This window comes from Lygodium microphyllum, chromosome 29 (genome assembly GCF_053477565.2).
Source record: "Lygodium microphyllum isolate KBCC chromosome 29, Lygodium_microphyllum_v1.1.10, whole genome shotgun sequence".
Taxonomy (NCBI): Eukaryota; Viridiplantae; Streptophyta; class Polypodiopsida; order Schizaeales; family Lygodiaceae; genus Lygodium; species Lygodium microphyllum.
Window position 1 is genome coordinate 52878009 of NC_141163.1, and position 18646 is coordinate 52896654.

General features: G+C 41.5%; 1 protein-coding gene across 1 annotated transcript in view; it reads left to right on the top strand.

Moving 5' to 3' along the window:
* Window positions 1–17037, top strand: part of NPQ1 (non-photochemical quenching 1) — a 52628-nt gene extending 35591 nt beyond the window's left edge. The window contains exons 4-5 of the mRNA XM_087671740.1: window positions 15912–16303; window positions 16433–17037. Of these exons, the coding sequence (XP_087527866.1) occupies window positions 15912–16303; window positions 16433–16934 (894 nt within the window). The 3' untranslated portion in view covers window positions 16935–17037. The remainder of the gene's footprint in view (window positions 1–15911; window positions 16304–16432) is intronic.
* The last annotated feature ends 1609 nt before the right edge of the window (window positions 17038–18646 follow it).

The window sequence follows — 18646 nt, forward strand, 5'->3', positions numbered from 1 at the left end:
TCTTTAGCTACTGTGTTTGGCCCTACATAGCCATTGCTAGTTCCAGTCAGCATCTCTTCTACTGTGTTTGGCCCTACATAGCCATTGCTAGTTCCAGTCAGCATCTCTTCTATTGTGTTTGGCAGTTTCAGCTATAACTAACATCCTCTTGCATTTGCACTGTCTATTGCTAGGCATCATCCTACTACTTCGGTGATCTACGTTTTGGTGTTCTACACCCTCCGACACACTCCGATTGGTGGTTATAGCACTCGGGATCCATCTTCAGTTAGGACATCACACTTCTATACTCATCACTTCGCCCTTGAGCATTTTGTATACTCGTACATTCATTTACTACATTGATTCATTCACTTCAGAGTCCTCTCTCTATTTATGTTTGTGTTTTGGGTTTTGCGTTCAAGGTTAGAGTTTTGCATGGCATTGTTTGTGTCTTTGTGTTTCTATCGTGGTTGTACACTTTCAGTTTCCTCTGTGCAAACCCTAGTAGTTTCTTCACAAGAGCATCTCAACATGGGTACAATTTAAGAAATTGTTTGCTTCTAATTGATTAACAAGCATCTTAGAAGTGGATATAATGATTGCTTGGAATAAGTTGGATGCATCACAATGTAAAACTTTGGAGTAATATAATAAGAAGTTTTGGGATGCATTGTTGCCCGTTACCTCCTATCATGTTATTTTCCTTGGTAAGCGGAGAAGTATTGTTGTGGATTGCCTAAAGGAATCATGGATTTTTGCATAAAGACCATTGTGACCAGTAACTCATAGAGACGGCAAGTATAGCCGATGTTTTTCTGCATGGAAAGAAATTTTCATGTTGAGGAGCCATCCTAGAAGATTTCAAAGGCTGAAAAGAGGGGCTAATCTGAAAGTGGGGCTGAGAAGAGGCAAAAAAAGCATGGAAAACACTAGCATAGTGCAAGGAGTTAATGGCTGCAAATAAATGCTTTGTATGTGAACATGGGAAGCACATGGCAAGGGATTGTTCCAATGGGCACGAAGTTGAAGATAAGGAAGATTAAAGTTTCTAGGAGTTTCTTGGTGAAATTTCAGAATTATTCACCATTGGATGCCAAATGGATGGAGGAGGGTGACGTGGGAAACCACTCTAAGTTGTTGCAACATTATCCAGAAGCCTTTTAGCTTGAGCCAACAGCAAGGCTTCATAGAGCATAGAAGGTCGAGAGCTTTGCTTGATGATCAAGGGGGAGGTAGCACTTCCACTCCTGTGGTGATGGACAACTTTAGTAAATAGTGGATGTCGAGTGTATTCAACATGCATCTAGGGTAGTGTTTACTGATAGTATATTTGCTAGGAGATCACTTTTCAGTGTATTAGTCACTGTACTTGATATGCAGATGGGTATGCTTTTCCCTGCAGCTCTAAAACTATACATTTGCGTCTGTCTAAGATTATTAGATTATGGTTATCAGATTATGATTATCAAAGATTGAGTATTATTGCTGTTTTTAAGTGTATGATTATTAGTTTTTAGTGGTATTCAAACAATTTTCTTATGGACAACAGCATGTGTGCCATTGATAGTACAACCATTGTTAATGCTTTGCTACGGTTGTTTGGTTAGAATACATGTGAGATAAAGTTAATCGATTCAACCATAGTGGTTTTGATAGTAAATAGTTAGAGTTTCTTTTTGGTCATTTATGATTTAGTTGTGAGGTCTAGAAATTTCAGCATGAGTTGGGCAGAAGCATAGTCGAACAGTAGTAGCTAATGTTCTTTGACTATGATGCCTATGCTTTTTCTAATTTAGTATTAGTTCGCTTTTGTCACCTAACAGTGCAATTGGGGACGATTGCAAGGCTTTCAAGGGAGAGGTGTGTCATGAGGACGTGAAACTTTAATGTTTAGCTTTGACATTATTAAGCTATGCACATGTGAGCTACAGATGTGAAATGTAAGTCAATGAAATGACAGTGATACCCTAGTAACCTTGGTAATCAATGGGTGACATTGGTAAAAGTTGTATAAATTTATGTCGGACTAGTGAGAAGTTTGATAAGAACAATTATCTTGCATGGAAGTTTAGGATGACAAATTTCTTGAAGGGCAAAGGTGTTTGGAATTATGTTGAAGGAGACATTGTAGTAGCATGTGAAGTTGCTACATGAAATGCTACTGTTGAATAGGTAAAGGCTAAGAAAGATTGGGAGTAGACACAAAGTAAGTCATGTATTGACTGTCTGTTAGTGTCACAGATGGCATAATGGGCTATTTGCAAAAATGTGAAACCTTAGCCATTGGACGGGAAAAATTGGCAAGGTTGTTTGAAGTAAAAACTCAAAGGTTAGAAAGTTGCAGCTTAAATTAGAGTTGAACCAAGTGAAAAGAGAGAACTTGTCCATTAATGATTATGCCTTGAAGATCAGGAGTATCGTGGAAGCTCTTGAATCTATTGGTGTGGTAGTTGATGATAATGATATTGTGCATGCATGCTTAGATAAACTTGGAGATGAATACAAGAGCTTCAGGTTATCTATGAATACGAGGGATGATATCTTTGATTTTGCAAATTTCATTTCTATGTTGATACTTAAGGATAAGAATTTTAGCTTTGATTCCTTTTCCTCTCAAAGCAAGAACAAGTCTCAACATGTATTTTACTCTACCAGTAGAGGTAAAGATCATGGTAGAGACTAAGGTGGTGGCCGTAGTCTAAGTTATGATGCATAGCAAAATAGAGGTGGATAGTCCCAAGAAAGGGAGAGTCAAAGAAGACAAGTTGTAGATTCAAATAGGCAACACAATTTTGGTGATAGCACGGACTACCAGCATTGTGTTTAAAAAGACCACATTTCTAAAAATTGCTTTAAAAAGAAAGCTGAAGTTAGAAATGGAAAGAAGCAACAAGACAATTATGCTTCCGGTAGTAGAAACAATGATGCAGAAGTTGACAATTGTTTATTATGTATGACTGTTGATGATTCGTCAAAGAATGATGTATGGTATATAGACTTGGGTGTTTCTAACCACATGACTTCTCATGGAGAGTGGTTTAGAGAGATGCGCAGTCCAGAGTCTTCAGGGTTTGTGGAGACAAGGGATAATATATCTCACCTCATTACCCATGTTGAAAATATTCCATTGAGTATGCAAGATGGCAAAACTAAATACTGGGTTAATGTGTTATATGTATCAAATATTACAAAAAATTTGGTTCTGTTGCTCAAATGATAGAATAGGAATTGCAAGTTTGGTTCACATTTGATAATTGTAATTTAGAAGATCTAAAAAATGATTGTAGGTTGATAGCAAAATGGAAACATGCTAGTAGATTGTTTACTCTTTGATGTAAGTCTCCTTGAAATAAACGTTGCCATGTTTACATAAGGTTCAGATATTGTTGCTGATATTAAAATTTAGCATAAGAGAATTGGTTATGTGAATTTGTAGCGGTTGAAAGATATGTAGTCAAAATAGTTTTGTGGATGGCTTGCCTAAGTTTAGAGTTGATAGGATGCATAAAGTATATGAAGCATGTTAACTTGGAAAGCAAGGTATGCATATGAAAAGCATATATGCAAGAAGCCACTTGAATTGATACATTTTGATGTATTGGATCCTACAATGACTATAACTTTGAGTTTACTTTATACTCGCAAAGTATGGGTTTACTTTATGTGTGAGAAAAGTGAGATGTTCACTCACTTCAAAAGCTTTAAGGCTTTGGTTGAGAAGGAGACAAGGTTGTATATTAAATGCCTAAGATCGGATGGAGCGGCAAAATATCTCTCCAATGAGTTTTCTGTTTTTTTGTAGAAAAATTGTATATAAAGGTAGTACTCTACAGCAAAATAGAGTTGTTGAGCGAAAAAACAAGCATATTGTAGAGGTGGCTCATGCATTGATGTTAGAAAAGAATTTTTCTCATTAGTATTGGGCTAAAGTGGTTGCTACTGCTGTATACATTATGAATAGGACATCCACTGCTGATGTACATAGTATGACACCTGAAGAGAAGTTTATGGGTAGAAAGTCAATTTGTTCCATTTGAAAGTATTTGTATCTATTGCTTATGTCCATATTCTTGATGAGTTGCGTTGTAAATTGGAAAAATGTGGATTTGTTGGATATTCTTTTGAGTAGAAGGGATATAGATGTTATAATTGTCAAATGTGAGCTGAGAGTTAGCAAGGAGGTTGTTTTCTATGGAATGAGTAGCTGGCAGAGTAATGTATAGAATGCAGTTGGGGTTGATGAGTATGAGAGTGTAGAAAACAAGTTAGTAGTCTCACAGACATTGAGTGGACCATAATGTTGAGAAACCCTTCACTGGCAGTTTGCGTTTCTGCATTTCTGCATTTTATATTTAGGGTTTGCAACCCCAAAAAGGGGCGCCATCCTAGATTGATTATGCCTATTTATAGGCCACTCTCTCATTCATTCCTGATGGTTGATTCATTCAGTCCGTCACCTCTTCTCTCAAGCCTCTCCACTACCCTCACACCCCTTCAAGAGGATATTGTGGTTCGTGGTTTTTGGCTTTCTTGTAGGCGGTCTTGCCTGCGTTTTTAGTCTTTCTCTCTCTTGCAGGCTGTCCTACCTACGTTTTTCGTCTTTCTCCACCTACTGCTTGCTTTTTTAGTCTTTTTCTCTCCTTACTTACGTTTTTCTACTGGTTGCAACCTCTTACTGCTGGCCGCATCCTCCTCCCATTGGCAGTTCACTTTCAGCCTTTCCACTACCCTCCCACCCCTTGAGACGGACATTGCGGTTCGTGCTTCACACTGCCCTCACACCCCTTGAGGCGGACATTGCAGTTCATGGTTCATGGTGGCTGACCTCTTCCTTCTTCAGCAAGGCACATTGGTATCCATGGCTTCCTTACCAACAGATATTCAAACTACTGGGTGCTCCTATTGTGGCATCACCGGACACACCATCGATGCTTGTTGACTTCGACCTTTGCTCCCCACCTCCCCAGAGTATATGCGTCTTCCACCAGGCACTCCTTGTGCCACCTCCCCTTTCTGGGCCACAGAGATCATTTTACATCGGCTATCAGAGTACTATGCTCAAGGCAATAAGACGCATCCGATGCACACTAAGTCCTTTCAAGCACATGGAGGATCGATTAGCGCTACGGTCTCGTGGAGATCCTCACAATGCCAGCGGCGGTCTTCTTTCACTTATTTTCAGGTACAGTGGCTTCCACGACCTATAGATCTGCAGGCCGCTCCATTGAGAGACAGTGATTGTTTGATACCATCTCCTCATCAGTCCACTCCTTTAAGAGACAGTGGCTGCTTGACTCCTTTCTCTTCTTCGGCTACCCATTCTACTCTACTGAGAGATAGCGATTGTTGCCCACCTCTTGCTCAATTTTAGCCCCACCCTTCCCCACCCTCAATTACTCAGGTTCGAGAGGCTACCTCTGGGAGCTCTTCAGCATACTAGATACCTTGTTCGACACGATCGGCGGCACTTCCTTCGTCATCAGACATTTCGGAGTCTGTGATCCATGAGTTTTTGGATTCCCTATCTACTTCAGAGGGGGCATCTACTTCTTCTTCGACTTCAGCGGGGGCGCCTCCATCTCCCACCTCAGAGGGGGAACCTACTCCACATGAAGTTCTTTAGCCATCCTCTACTTTCTTGGGGTGGCTGTCTTCGACTAGTCATCTCTTCTACTGATATCCAGGATCTTCAGGTACCACCTAGATCAGGACCTCAAAGGTTCAGCCGTGACTTGGTGACGAGGTCTTCGTATTCCTTCTAGCATGGATGCACGGAGTTAGTGGCTTCTCTCCCAAGATTGAGTTTCGGGTTTTCCAATTCACTCTGTCTATTGTTCTTTATTGCAGGTTCCCCTTTTCAATGGAAATCTTGGATCTTCAGGATCCTCTACATCTTCCTCCTCCTCTACATTGCATGTTTTCATCATCTTTGTACTAGGGCACTTGGGCAAGTGAATAATTTCCCCACGGGGGACACTGTCCAAGTGGAACCTGCTGCATGAGCATTCTTTAGCATGTAGCATTGCATCTCCACTTCACTCTTCTCTTGTTTCTCTTTTTGGGCCTGAGAGGGGATGTTGAGAAACCCTTCACCCGCAGTTTGTGTTTTTGCATTTTGGGTTTAGGGTTTGCAGTCCCAAAAAGGGGAGCCATCATAGACTGACTATGCCTATTTATAGGCCACTCTCTCATTCATTCTTGACGGCTGATTCATTTAGTCCGTCACCTCTTCTTTCCAGCCTCTCCACTACCCTCACATCCCTTCAGGAGGACATTGTGGTTCATGGTTCGTGGCTGTCATCATCATCTTCCTTGTGCTACAACATCCTTGTTCCCTTGTATCACATTTACTCCATGATTCAGATCTTCATCATTCCATTTTTCAGAGTTTCGTCTCTCTTCTCTTCTCTTCTTCATGTTTGCCGAGTTTACTCCGTGTTCCTCCCCGCAAACCCTACTGTCTTGCTGGTACGTCATCTTTTGACACATAAGAGTCACCTAGTCACGGTTTTGTTGATAGACCTTGGAGTGGTAGATTGAGGTCACAGGTTACTCCACCAAGTAAATCATAGATGTCAGAAAAAGGTAAAGAGAAAGTTAGGGACTCGCCTATTGTGATATACATATTTGTGAGTGCGCAACGGAAGGGGGGGGGGGGAGAGAGAGAGAGAGAGAGAGAGAGAGAGAGAGAGAGAGATACTGCACTAATTGTAATGAATGCTGAATACAAAGCTATGGACCGATCAGTCCCTGCACACAATCCGAAGCGTCAGTGTGGGCACCAGATCAGGCTGATGATGACGGCAGTACCGAAGACAGAGGAAGATGACAGAGTTGGAGTATGCATCTGCCAAGGAAGGAGGGAAGATGATAATACAACTAACTGCCAAGTGGGAAATAGCTATAAATAGCCTAAAAAACCCAAAAACTGGCAGACGTGAAATTTGAGGGCAAAAATATGTCCGACCAGCATTTAATGGTGGTAAAAATTCCAAGAATGCTCAGAAAAATCCCGGAAAAGGTTGGACAATGTCCGGTAGGTGAGGCAGGCTGAAGAATGCAGAAATTACCCTGGGAAATGCAGATAAAATCCCGACTAGAGGAGAAAATGCATTAAAATGCAGTAAATTGAGTGCTCTAGAATGAGCTACCTTCTCTGTACAAACAAGTGATAGACAAGTCACAGCTCCTAAAGTCCTTGTCTGACTTAGATTGAGGCTCATAGGCAGGAGATGACAAGGTATGACAAACATGATTGCTAACACCCCCTCTTAGATCGTGGATGTGGTGGAAGGCCAAGGGAGAAACGGATCCTGGGGTAGCAAGAGAAATGCCAATGTTGATGAAGTCTGTCGATGAAGATTGCCAATGAAGAAGCTCCTCACGATCCTGGAAAACCCTCTCTAAAACACTAGGGGCTAGGAAATCCACAGCCACATCACTGAGATCATCCCCCTTTGAAAGGGATGGGGGGTATGAGGAAACCACCAGAGGAGAGAGTGAGGGATGGGAAGGAACCTGTGGAAAAGAGGGTGTACAAGTGGGAACGGATGTAGCAATAGACAACTGTCTCGGAGGACTTTGTATAAGAGAAGGGGGATGGAGCTTGTAATGTCCGCTCTCCTGTCAACCTGTCGCGATAACAACCCTTGTAGAAGAATCCTCAATACAAACGATCTGCTCGGTGAAGACAACCCAGGTATCAAGCCTTGTAATGCCATAGACTGAGAGGAGTGGAAAGCCCAAGTTAGGAACATAACGAGCCTAGGAAAGGGAGCTTGACGCGCAGTCGGGAAATAAAGGCAAAGTGCCAACACCACAAATAGGCACTGAAACAATGTCACCAATAGTGATTGCACCCTCAGAAGGGCATAGATCCTCTCCCATAGAAGCTTCTCACGGGTCCTTGATGTAAGAAGGCTAGTGTAGAAGACATCAAAGTAGGAAGATGGCAACTGAGTCAAAAGAATCATGGCCATATCCTCGGAAGAGATCATCCTGCCAAGGGACGCAAGCTCATCCCTTATGTCCTCCAATCTGTAGATATGATCCTTCATGGAAAAAGAATCATCAACAACGATGGGCAAATGTCTTTTGATGGTACAAAGAAGCAAGCTTTGTCCACACTTCCATTGCTTTCTGCAACTTGCGCACATGCACTAGGACAGAATCGTGTAAGCTTATAAAGAGGAAAGATCAAGCTCTCAAGTTGAGCCGATCCCATAAGGCCATAGGATCCATTGATGATCCAACGGTGGGATCCTCCACTGGATGGGGAATAGGGTGGGTAACAAACTCCCAAAGATCGAAGGTGTCAAGAATACACTCCACCTTACACGACCAAAGCGAGTAGTTGGAACCATCAAGTTGGTCTTCTTTGGGCAAAGAAGGGAGTATGGGCACTTGTATAGAGGGTGCCATGGAAGGCGTATGAAGGCCAGCAGAACGAGCCTTCTGTGAAACATGAAGAGAATGGGGAATAGAGGGGTCTCGTACAAATGGGCTAGGTGACCTCCGGTCGTGTGAACTAGCACGAAAGTCTCTCCGTTTGTGAGAGGAAGGAATAGAGATCTCATCCTCTTGAGTTAGCAAAGAACTGGTGATAAGACATTTTCGTATATATTTGCAATCACCAAACAATCTACAACCAACAAACAGTCAAGATAGAGCTGCCTATGTCAGAAAAGACCCAAAAGATGTTGTCGCTTGCAAGAGGAGAGAGAAAATACTGCTGCTTGGAGAGAAAAACTGCCGCCTATTCTCTAGATGATGACGCCTCCTCCTCTGCTGATGTGGACGACCTCTTGTTGGTTGCGTTTGATGCAAACGCAGGCTGCAAACACCTAGCAAATTGTCGCCTACTCCTGATGCTGCAAAACAGCAAAAGGCAGGTATGGAAGGCTGTGTTTTAGCCTGGATAGCACCTGGAAAGGAGGGAAGAAGGGCCACACTTGATGGTGTCCTCCTCCGCAATAGAAGCTCTCCTCCGTGATCTCAAGCTGGCTTTGACACCATGTGAGAGTGTGCAATGGAAGAAGGAACACGAAGAGAGAGAGAGAGAGAGAGAGAGAGAGAGAGAGAGAGAGTAGAAAATAAAAGAAGAAATATTGCACTGACTGAAATGAATGCTGAATACAAAGTTGTGGACTGATTAGTCCCTGCACGCAGCTTGAAGTCCCAGTGAGGGGACCAGATCAGGTTGATGATGATGGCAGCACCGAAGACGGAGAAAGATGAAACTAGCCTTCCTTCTTGGAATGGGTGGTGATAACCTGATTTAAGAGTTAATTACAACAATAAATAAATGCACATAAAATGAAATACACACTTTACCATAGCATTCTTGGACAGTAGACATCCTGTTGGCCCCAAAATTGGTGCCCCTTGCGGTATTTCTTTAGCTTTCATTCAATTGGAAGGAGTACAACTTGAGATTCTTCAATCTCCTACTGCTAACCAATTGCTCTTGCTGTCATAAATGTCCAGCAAGCCTTTTGGGTCATTTGCCCCTTGTTTAACCCAGGACTTCTTTTCCAATTTGACCCTTGACTGGCCAAATGCTGCCCCAAATCAATTCGGGATGGGCTGGCTCCTGAAATCCCTTGATAATCTTCAATTATCAAGTGCTGATTTCAGTTCCTTGAGCCTTCAATCTTTGGCACGGATCCCAAGGTGGCTGCTAAACCCTAATTTCTGCTGTGAATTAGGGTTTACTGCAGAAATTACAGATCAGCCCACCAAAAATGGCAGAGATCTCCGAATGGCTGAGAATTACTGAGTGAAAATTTTGAGATTTGTCACGAAGAACTGATCAAAATCAGTTGCTGCCCTACTGTACTAGTCCCAAACGGATGCACCAACAACAATAGGAGCATCACAGACTGTGATCTTCAGGACAAAGTGCATCAGCAGCAATTGTCAGTTTCCCGAGGTCAAGAATATGCAATCTCCATCACCAAAATGGTCTCCAATGACTGGGAATTGGCTCCAAAAGCTGGCAGCAACAATCCAACACACCTTTCCAACAGCTTCAAAATGAAAAAACGAGATTTCCCTCTCCCTTCAGCCCTGTTTAGCCTTTCCTCCACTTGCATGGGAAAGTTTTGCCAAGTGGCAGCTTTCTTATTTCATTTTCAGCAATTTCCAGCCATTTAATTAATTTTCAGAATTAATTAATTCTGAAAATTAATTCAGCCCTTAATCCATGCCTAGAAAATTGACCTTGCCCATCCAAAAATTAATTGGCTAGGCCATTTGCAACCCAAAGTGGTCCCATGCATTATTTGACCCTTGGACAAGCATTAATCCATTAATTAATGCCTAGTCCCTAGTGTCACCACTGACACTTAATGGCCAATTAATGGTCCTAGGGGCAAACTGACACCAAAATTCACCTAGAATCTAACAAGTGTAACTTGTTACAACTTTTGCCTTTGACACCCATCTTTTTCACAGGGTCCTTCGGTCTTCAACTGTGAGAAAGTAGCTTGCACCTCACATGTGCAATATATGTGCATCTTTTAATTGCACATTTGATTAATCCTTAAATCAAATGTCAAATAAACATAAGCAAAGCATCAAATTTTCATGTCCTTGTTATAGACCACCCCCTTGAAATCCTTGCAATCGTCCTCGATTGCACTGTAATGTGTCAAAGCAAACAATACTGTACTGGAATTTTCACAAGGCATCATAGTCAACACAACATTGGCCATTGCGGACTAACTATCTCATATGCCCACCATTTGCTGAAAATTTCCAGCCAGCATAAACATAGCATAAAGCTCAACAATAGTCAAGAACTGTTGCCAGAAACTCATCGGATGCGTTCCAAACTCTTGTTTCTCAACAGTGCTGACTACACAACCATAGTAAAGCATAAACCGAGCCGAAACTATAGCTGAATTGTCAATGACATTCGTTTAAATGCGGCTGTCCATGGAATCCACTGTAAACTATTAAAAACTGAGCATGACCTGATCATAAACTGATCATGGACTGATATGAGAACTGATCACAAATGGCCGCAAATGTGACTCCAAACTGATCACAAGCTGATGGTAAAAAAAACTGATCAGAAACTGATGCAAAAGCTGATGCAAAACTGATCCCAAAGTGATCATAAACGGTTCTCAAACTGATCAAAAACTAGGCTGACACTAATCAGGAATCGATCTCAAAACCGGGGCAAAAACTCATGCGAAATTGGTCCAAAAACTCATGCATAAGTATAGTCTCAGAGCCGCGGTGACAACCATACTCATATACATGTATCTCACAGTGACTAGTACACCAAGTAGTGACCTCATGGCAAACCTACTGTCAGCATAGTACCTTGGATGCATGCTGAATACATCCGAGATCCGCTACATACGAGAGCTATCCAAAACCGATGGAGTGGAAGTGCTACCTCCCCCTTCAGCATCAGGCAATGCTCTGGATGCTCACTCTGCTGAACTTGAGTAAGCCCAATCCAAAGTCAACTCTAACTGAAAGGCATCGAGATAAAGTTGCAACAACTGAGGATGGTCTGCCAAGTCATCCTCTTTCATCCATTTTGCATCCATTGGTGAATAATTTTGAAACTTCACAAAATATCTTCTGGAAACTTTACCTCTAACCTTCCTTTCCTTATGTGCCAAAATCTGCTCGGGTACCAAAATCTCATCTAGTTCCTCAACCTCTGGCTGAATTTCAGCAGATACATCTTCTGGCACATCACCACGAAAAGGTCTCAACAAGCTCACATGAAAGGCATAGTGTATCCGCTCGTGTAGAGGCAATTTCTATGATAGGCAGCATTAAACGGAGCATTTGCATGACCAGCACTTATTCCTTGAGCCCCAAAAGCACGACAGGGTACCGATGCTTGCCCATATGCGTGATTTTGCACACCAGGCATCATACCGATGCCGCCATACATTGGATTATGCATTCCATGAGCCATACCCGAGTGCATTGGGTTATGCAAGCCATGCATTGGTTGCTGAAAATTATGGGGAGGTGTGCCATACATTCCCACATTCAGTCGCTCACCCACCATAGCATGAAAAATTGTGCTACCACCAAAGTAAGCTGGCTGTCCCAAATTCTCATGCAAACCTTGCTGTCCAAAAACCACAGGATTAGCATTTACATCACGAACTTGCGTTTTCATTTCTTGCCCAACTGGCACCAACTGCTTTTCACCATTAGCATCTTTAGGAGCATCTTGAGAAGGCTTTGGCTTGTTCTTCAGTGCATCTTGCTGTCCCGAAGTTCTAGAAGAGGACTTTCTCTTCTTGCCCTTGTTGTCCTTCGTAGGAGTGTTCAAAAACCGAGTAAACTGAGGATATTTTGCCAATTCAACAAAGATATTGGTTGTTGCCCTCATTTGATTCTTGAATGCATCATCGAATTTCATTTCCCCTTGTTGATCATCATCCTCTTTTTGCATTGATGGTCCAACATCTTGGCCTTCAGCCACATTTTCAGCATGTTGTCCATGATTTGTGCCTTGTCCAAGATCAATCATTGCATTTCTTTCTTCCCTATGTGAATGTGCATTATGAGAGGCATCATTACTGCTTGATTGCATCCCACTGTATGAAGACATCTTGCTGTAATTTCTCAACTGAGCACAAAGATTAGTATTAGCACAAAGCTTTGGCTTGCAATGAGGTGCCTCGGGCCCACCAAATCAAGAGATTTGATGTATCCCGGCAATGAAACCGTGAAACCAGCCTTTCCTCTTGGAATGGGTGGTGATAACCTGATTTAAGAGTTAATTACAGCAATAAATAAATGCACATAAAATGAAATACACACTTTACCATACACACTTTACCAAAATTGGCGCCCCTTGCGGTATTTCTTTAGCTTTTATTCAATTGGAGGGAGTACAACTTGAGATTCTTCAATCTCCTCCTGCTAACCAATTGCTCTTATTGTCATAAATATCCAGCAAGCCTTTTGGGTCATTTGCCCCTTGTTTCACCCAAGACTTCTTCTCCAATTTGACCCTTGGCTGGCCAAATGTTGCCCCAAATCAATTCGGGATGGGCTAGCTCCTGAAATCCCTTGATAATCTTCAATCATCAAGTGTTGATTTCAGTCCCTTGAGCCTTCAATCTTTGGCACGGATCCCAAGGTGGCTGCTAAACCCTAATTTCTGTTGTGAATTAGGGTTTATTGTAGAAATTACAGATCAGCCCACCAAAAATGGTAGAGATCTCCTCCCAATGGCTGAGAATTGCTGAGAATGGCTGAGCATAGACTGAAGGAGATGAGAAAATGCTGTAGAGAGAAAATTTTGAGATTTGTTGCGAAGAACTGATCAAAATCAGTTGTGCTGCCCAATTGTACCAGCCCCAAACGGATGCACCAACAACAATAGGAGCATCAGAGACTATGATCTCCAGGAGAAAGTGCATCAGCAACAATTGTCAGCTTCCCAAGGTCAAGAATATGCAATCTCTATCACCAAAATAGTCTCCAATGGCTGGGAATTGGCCCCAAAAGCTGGCAGCAACAGTCCAACACCTCTTTCCAACAGCTCCAAAATGAAAAAACGAGATTTCCCTCTCCCTTCAGCCCTATTTAGCCTTTCCCCCACTTGCATGGGAAAGTTTTGCCAAGTGGTAGCTTTCTTAATCCATTTTCAGCAATTTTCAGCCATTTAATTAATTTTCAGAATTAATTAATTCTAAAAATTAATTCAGCCCTTAATCCATGCCCAGAAAATTGATCTTGCCCATCCAAAAATTAATTGGCTAGGCCATTTGCAACCCAAAGTGGTCCCATGCATTATTTGACCCTTGGACAAGCATTAATCCATTAATTAATGCCTAGTTCCTAGTGTCATCACTGACACTTAATGGCCAATTAATGGTTCGAGGGGCAAACTGACACCAAAATTCACCTAGAATCTAACAAGTGTAACTTGTTACAACTTTTGCCTTTGACATCCATCTTTTTCACAGGGTCCTTCGGTCTTCAACTATGAGAAAGTAGCTTGCATCTCACATGTGCAATACATGTGCATCTTTTAATTACACATTTGATTAATCCTTTAATCAAATGTCAATTAAACATAAGCAAAGCATCAAATTTTCACGTCCTCGTGACAGAAGATGACGGAGTCCGGAGTGTGTATGTGCCAAGGAAGGAGGGAAGATAATAATACAATTGACTGCCAAGTGGGAAATGACTATAAATAGCCAAAAAACCCAAAAACTGGCGGATCTAAAATTTGAGGCAAAAAATATGTCGACCAGCATTTAATGCCGGTAAAAATGCCAAGAATGCTCAAAAAAATCTCGGAAAGGGTGGACAATGTTCGGTAGGTGAGACAAGCTGAAGAATGTAGAAACTGCACCGAAAAATGCACATAAAATCTCGGCTAGAGGAGAAAATGCATTGAAATGCAATAAATTGAGTGTTCTAGAATGAGCTACCTCCTCCGCCAAAACAAGTGATAGACAAGTCAGAGCTCCTAAAGTCCTCGTCTGACTCATACTGAGGCTCACAGGCAGGAGATGACAAGGCATGACAAACATGACTACTAACAATATTATCAAGTTTCTCTTATGTTGATTCTAATTTAGATGGCTCTGAGCAGAACTTGGATGAGGAGTTTGGGATTCCGTCTATTAAAACACTTGGTTTGCAAAAGGCACAAGAGAATGCTAAAGCATCTAATAGTAACCTAGGTCCATACAAGTCAAGTCGAGTGAGAAAGCCAACCCAACGATTGACATATGATAGTTATGTAGCTCATCGCCATGCATACATGGCTAAGGTTGTGTAGGATGTGAAACCCATTTGTTTTGAGGATGTAGTGGTTATTGAGTATTGGGATCATGCTATGGATGAAAAAATGGCTGCACTTATGGATAATGACACATGGGAGTTGGTGCCCTTACCTGAAGGCAAGAAAGCTATTGGTTACAAATAGATTTATAAGGTCAAGGAATAAGTCGGATGGATCTATTGAGCACTATAAGGCACGATGGGTTGCCAAAGGGTATGTGCAGGCTCATGGTATTGATTATGAGAAGACTTTTACTCCAATGGCTAAAATGGCCATTATTAGGGCTATCATATTAGTGGCTACATCAAAGAATTGAATCATGCATCAAATGGATATAAAAAATGCATTTTTGCATAGGGAGTTGCAAGAGGAAGTTTATGTGGAGCAGCCACTTAATTATGTAGATGAGAGTCATCCAGATTATGTATGTAGACTTTGTAAAGCCTTGTATAGGTTGAAGCAAGCACCTAGGGCATGGCATGATAGGATTGCAAAATTCCTTGTCAACATTGAATTTCTCAAAGCACAAGCTAATCACTCACTCTATTATGTGAGAGTGATGTAGGTATTTATGCATCTTTCATTTTGTTTGGAGTATTGCAAATTTGCAATATGATGTTGAAAGTGTGCTTTTGGAGTGTCTTTGAATACATTTCTGAAGTTGGTTCTACAAAATTTGAAAAAAATCCTAAATCTACCTAGTTTTAATTTCCCATTCCCTCCCTATTTCCAAAATCAGGCCTCCCCATCCTATTCGTGTTCCTTGTTCCTGTTCCTATTCCCCATTCCCCATTCCATATGGCCATCCTTTAATGGCAATACATAAAGTAGCTGGATAAAGGTGCTACTTCATACAAACTATAGATTTCACGAATGTTAGTGCTAGGTCAGACAAGGGGTGCCATTTTAGTTGAGATATACAACCTATGAAAGGGATGCATATATAGAGTATTTGTGTGACTCGACATTTTATACATGGTGCTTGTTGGATACCTTGATCATGGTGTAAATCTGTGCTTGTGATCACAGCAGGAATGATGCATCATAGAGAATACTAGGACTTCTAACGTTTTGAAGGTTAGAGTCATATTCTTGTTGCAAATATGTAAGGTTACACCCTTCTATTTCATTGCTGCAGATTGGTTGTGGAGACCTTTTTGAGAATTCAGTGGTGGACCAGTTCAATGAGTGTGCTGTTTCAAGGAAAGTATGTGTTCCTCAGAAGTCTGATCAGGGTGAATATCCCATTCCCTCGCCGACAGCACTTGTCAACAGGTTCAACACATTGGATTTCAGTGGAAAATGGTACATCAGCAGTGGGCTCAACCCAACATTCGATACTTTCGACTGTCAACTGCATGAGTTTTCAGGTTCCCCAAACAAACTAACAGGAAAGATCTCATGGAGGATCAAAACTCCAGATGGGGGCTTCTTCACTAGGTCCACAGTTCAGAATTTTCTGCAGGATCCTGAACAGCCTGGAATACTCTACAATCATAACAATGAGTTTTTACATTACCAAGATGACTGGTACGAAAATGCAATGTCTCACAATAAATTGGAAGACTTGAGAGACCTTCTTTTGACCTGCTCCTTTTCTCTTCAAATGTGTTGCCAGTGTTGGTTGCTTATAGTAATTTTCTATGCATGATTCTTTAGGTACATTTTATCAGCCCAGACTGAACAGAAGCCAGATGATTATATCTTTGTCTACTACAGAGGAAGGAATGATGCCTGGGATGGCTATGGAGGTGCAGTTGTTTATACGCGCAGCAAAACACTCCCTGAAAGTATTATTCCAAAGCTAACTGCTGCAGCTCGTAATGCTGGATTAGACTTCAAAAAATTCAGGTCTACTGATAATACGTGTGGGCCTGAGCCCCCTCTCTTTGCAAGATTGGAAAAGAAAGTTGAAGAGGGTGAACAGGCGCTCGTTCAGGAAGTGAAAGAGATTGAAGAGGAAGTTGTGAAAGTGGGAAAGACTGAGATGACTTTACTAGGTAGGCTTGGCAAGGGAGTTGAAGAGCTCAACAAAGACAAGGATTTGCTTCTACAAGAGTTAGGAGAAGAGGAGAAGGCGCTTTTGAGCGACTTGAAAATGGAGGCAGAAGAAGTTGAAAGGCTTTTTGGAAATGCTATCCCTTTGAGAAAACTTCGATAATGGGTTACTTTGTCTATCCAGTTCCTAAGCATATTTTAACAGGAGTGTAATCCTGGGTGTGCATATATTCCATTGATCAATACAAGAGCTTTCTTCCAGTCCATTTGTTGTATATCGTGCTCCAGAGAATCTTTTAGTCTGACTGGCATTGTCTGATTGTCACCTTGTTTGACATGATTGGGCAGGAGCCACTTATGATCTGGTTCTGTGACAGGATGGGGTGGGAAGTCAGACATAGAGACTGAGGGAAGGTCAGAAGCCTGAGCCAGTTGTTATACTGACTGGCACAGATAAGTTGAAATAGTGAGCTTTTGCAGTGCACAAATAAAATGGGCGGTACCATTTTCACCAAGTGAGCAAACAAAGCCATGTTACATGTTTGGCAATGTGCTTTGATACCGTAGAACAGATGTCCCTATATAATAGCGAAACTTGGGACTTCAAGGAAAAGGGGCATGGTTTATGGGGAAACAGGAATCATGACCTGATAAGAAAAGTCAGGAGTAAAATCGGATCCCTTCCTGAAGTTTTACAGCCTTTCCAGTTGTCTGGGAAACATGAAAAACGAAAAAAGTGCAAGGTGTTATCCTTGTATAAAAACCTCCTTGAGGTGTATAGCTCCAAGAAATGAAGCTTACAGGGAGCTGTCTGTGCAGGTTGTGTAGGAAGCAATCAAGTGGGAATAAGACTTGAGGCAACTTTGTATGTGTTAAGTTATCGTGGGTTAGATGAATAGGAATATGTGTCGAAGTGTTATTTTTGTTTAGAAACCCTTCTTGATGAGGAGTCTATTCTACATGCTTAAGTTCTCTAGAGGAAGATGGTGCAATCAAATGTGGATGTCTGAAGAGGGACGAGAAGTGATGCATGTACATGAGGCTGAATATGTCTTCACATAACATATCATTTGCCATTTATCTGATGTAGGTTGAAACTCAGTATCCTTGTATTGCTGAGGAAATCTGATTTTTGCTAATCAGATGCTGGGCTGGACAGAGAGGCAATTTGATTAGAGCTGTAATGTCAAATCAACTGAAACCTCAGGTGGAAGTTAAGTGCACTATGGTGACAAGATAGCCCTGGTCCCTGAATCTGCCCCCAAAACCAAACATTCCCCCTTTTCCTATTTTGCACCTAATGTTTCTGAGTTCTTAAAATGCTCCTCAAATTTCCAAGATTACCAAAGTCTTAAGATTTACTGTTTTTTGTCTAAAGCCATCTAGTCCATTCTTTTCCAAGGATCTATCCTTAGCTCCTCTCTTTCCTATAGGCACTAAAGGATCTATTGTTAGTGCTTGAAACAAATGTCCAAAATGAGGTCATGAATGGTGGCATTCTTGTACATGAACCATGGACTATTTCACCTCCTTGATGGATAGTAGCATAATAATTCCTCATTCTATTATCTTTTGCATGGAAAACATTTATCCTCATAAGACCATCCAAAGTATGATTTATGAAATGAACATTCACCTCGTGAATGTTGTATTTGGAACTCTAGCCCAATTTGAAGGGAATTTTGGGAATTTCAACCAAAAAAGAAGATATCAGAAGTTTTAGGACATGTTGAGGATTTTTGAAATTCGAGGGGTAATTGGGAATTTTTAAAAAGAAAAAAAAAACAATATTTGTTTATGGACCACAATAGTTTTGATTCTCACTTTTAAGTGTTTTGTGGTCTCCCTTGTAGAGCATTTTCAAAGCTTGTGAAT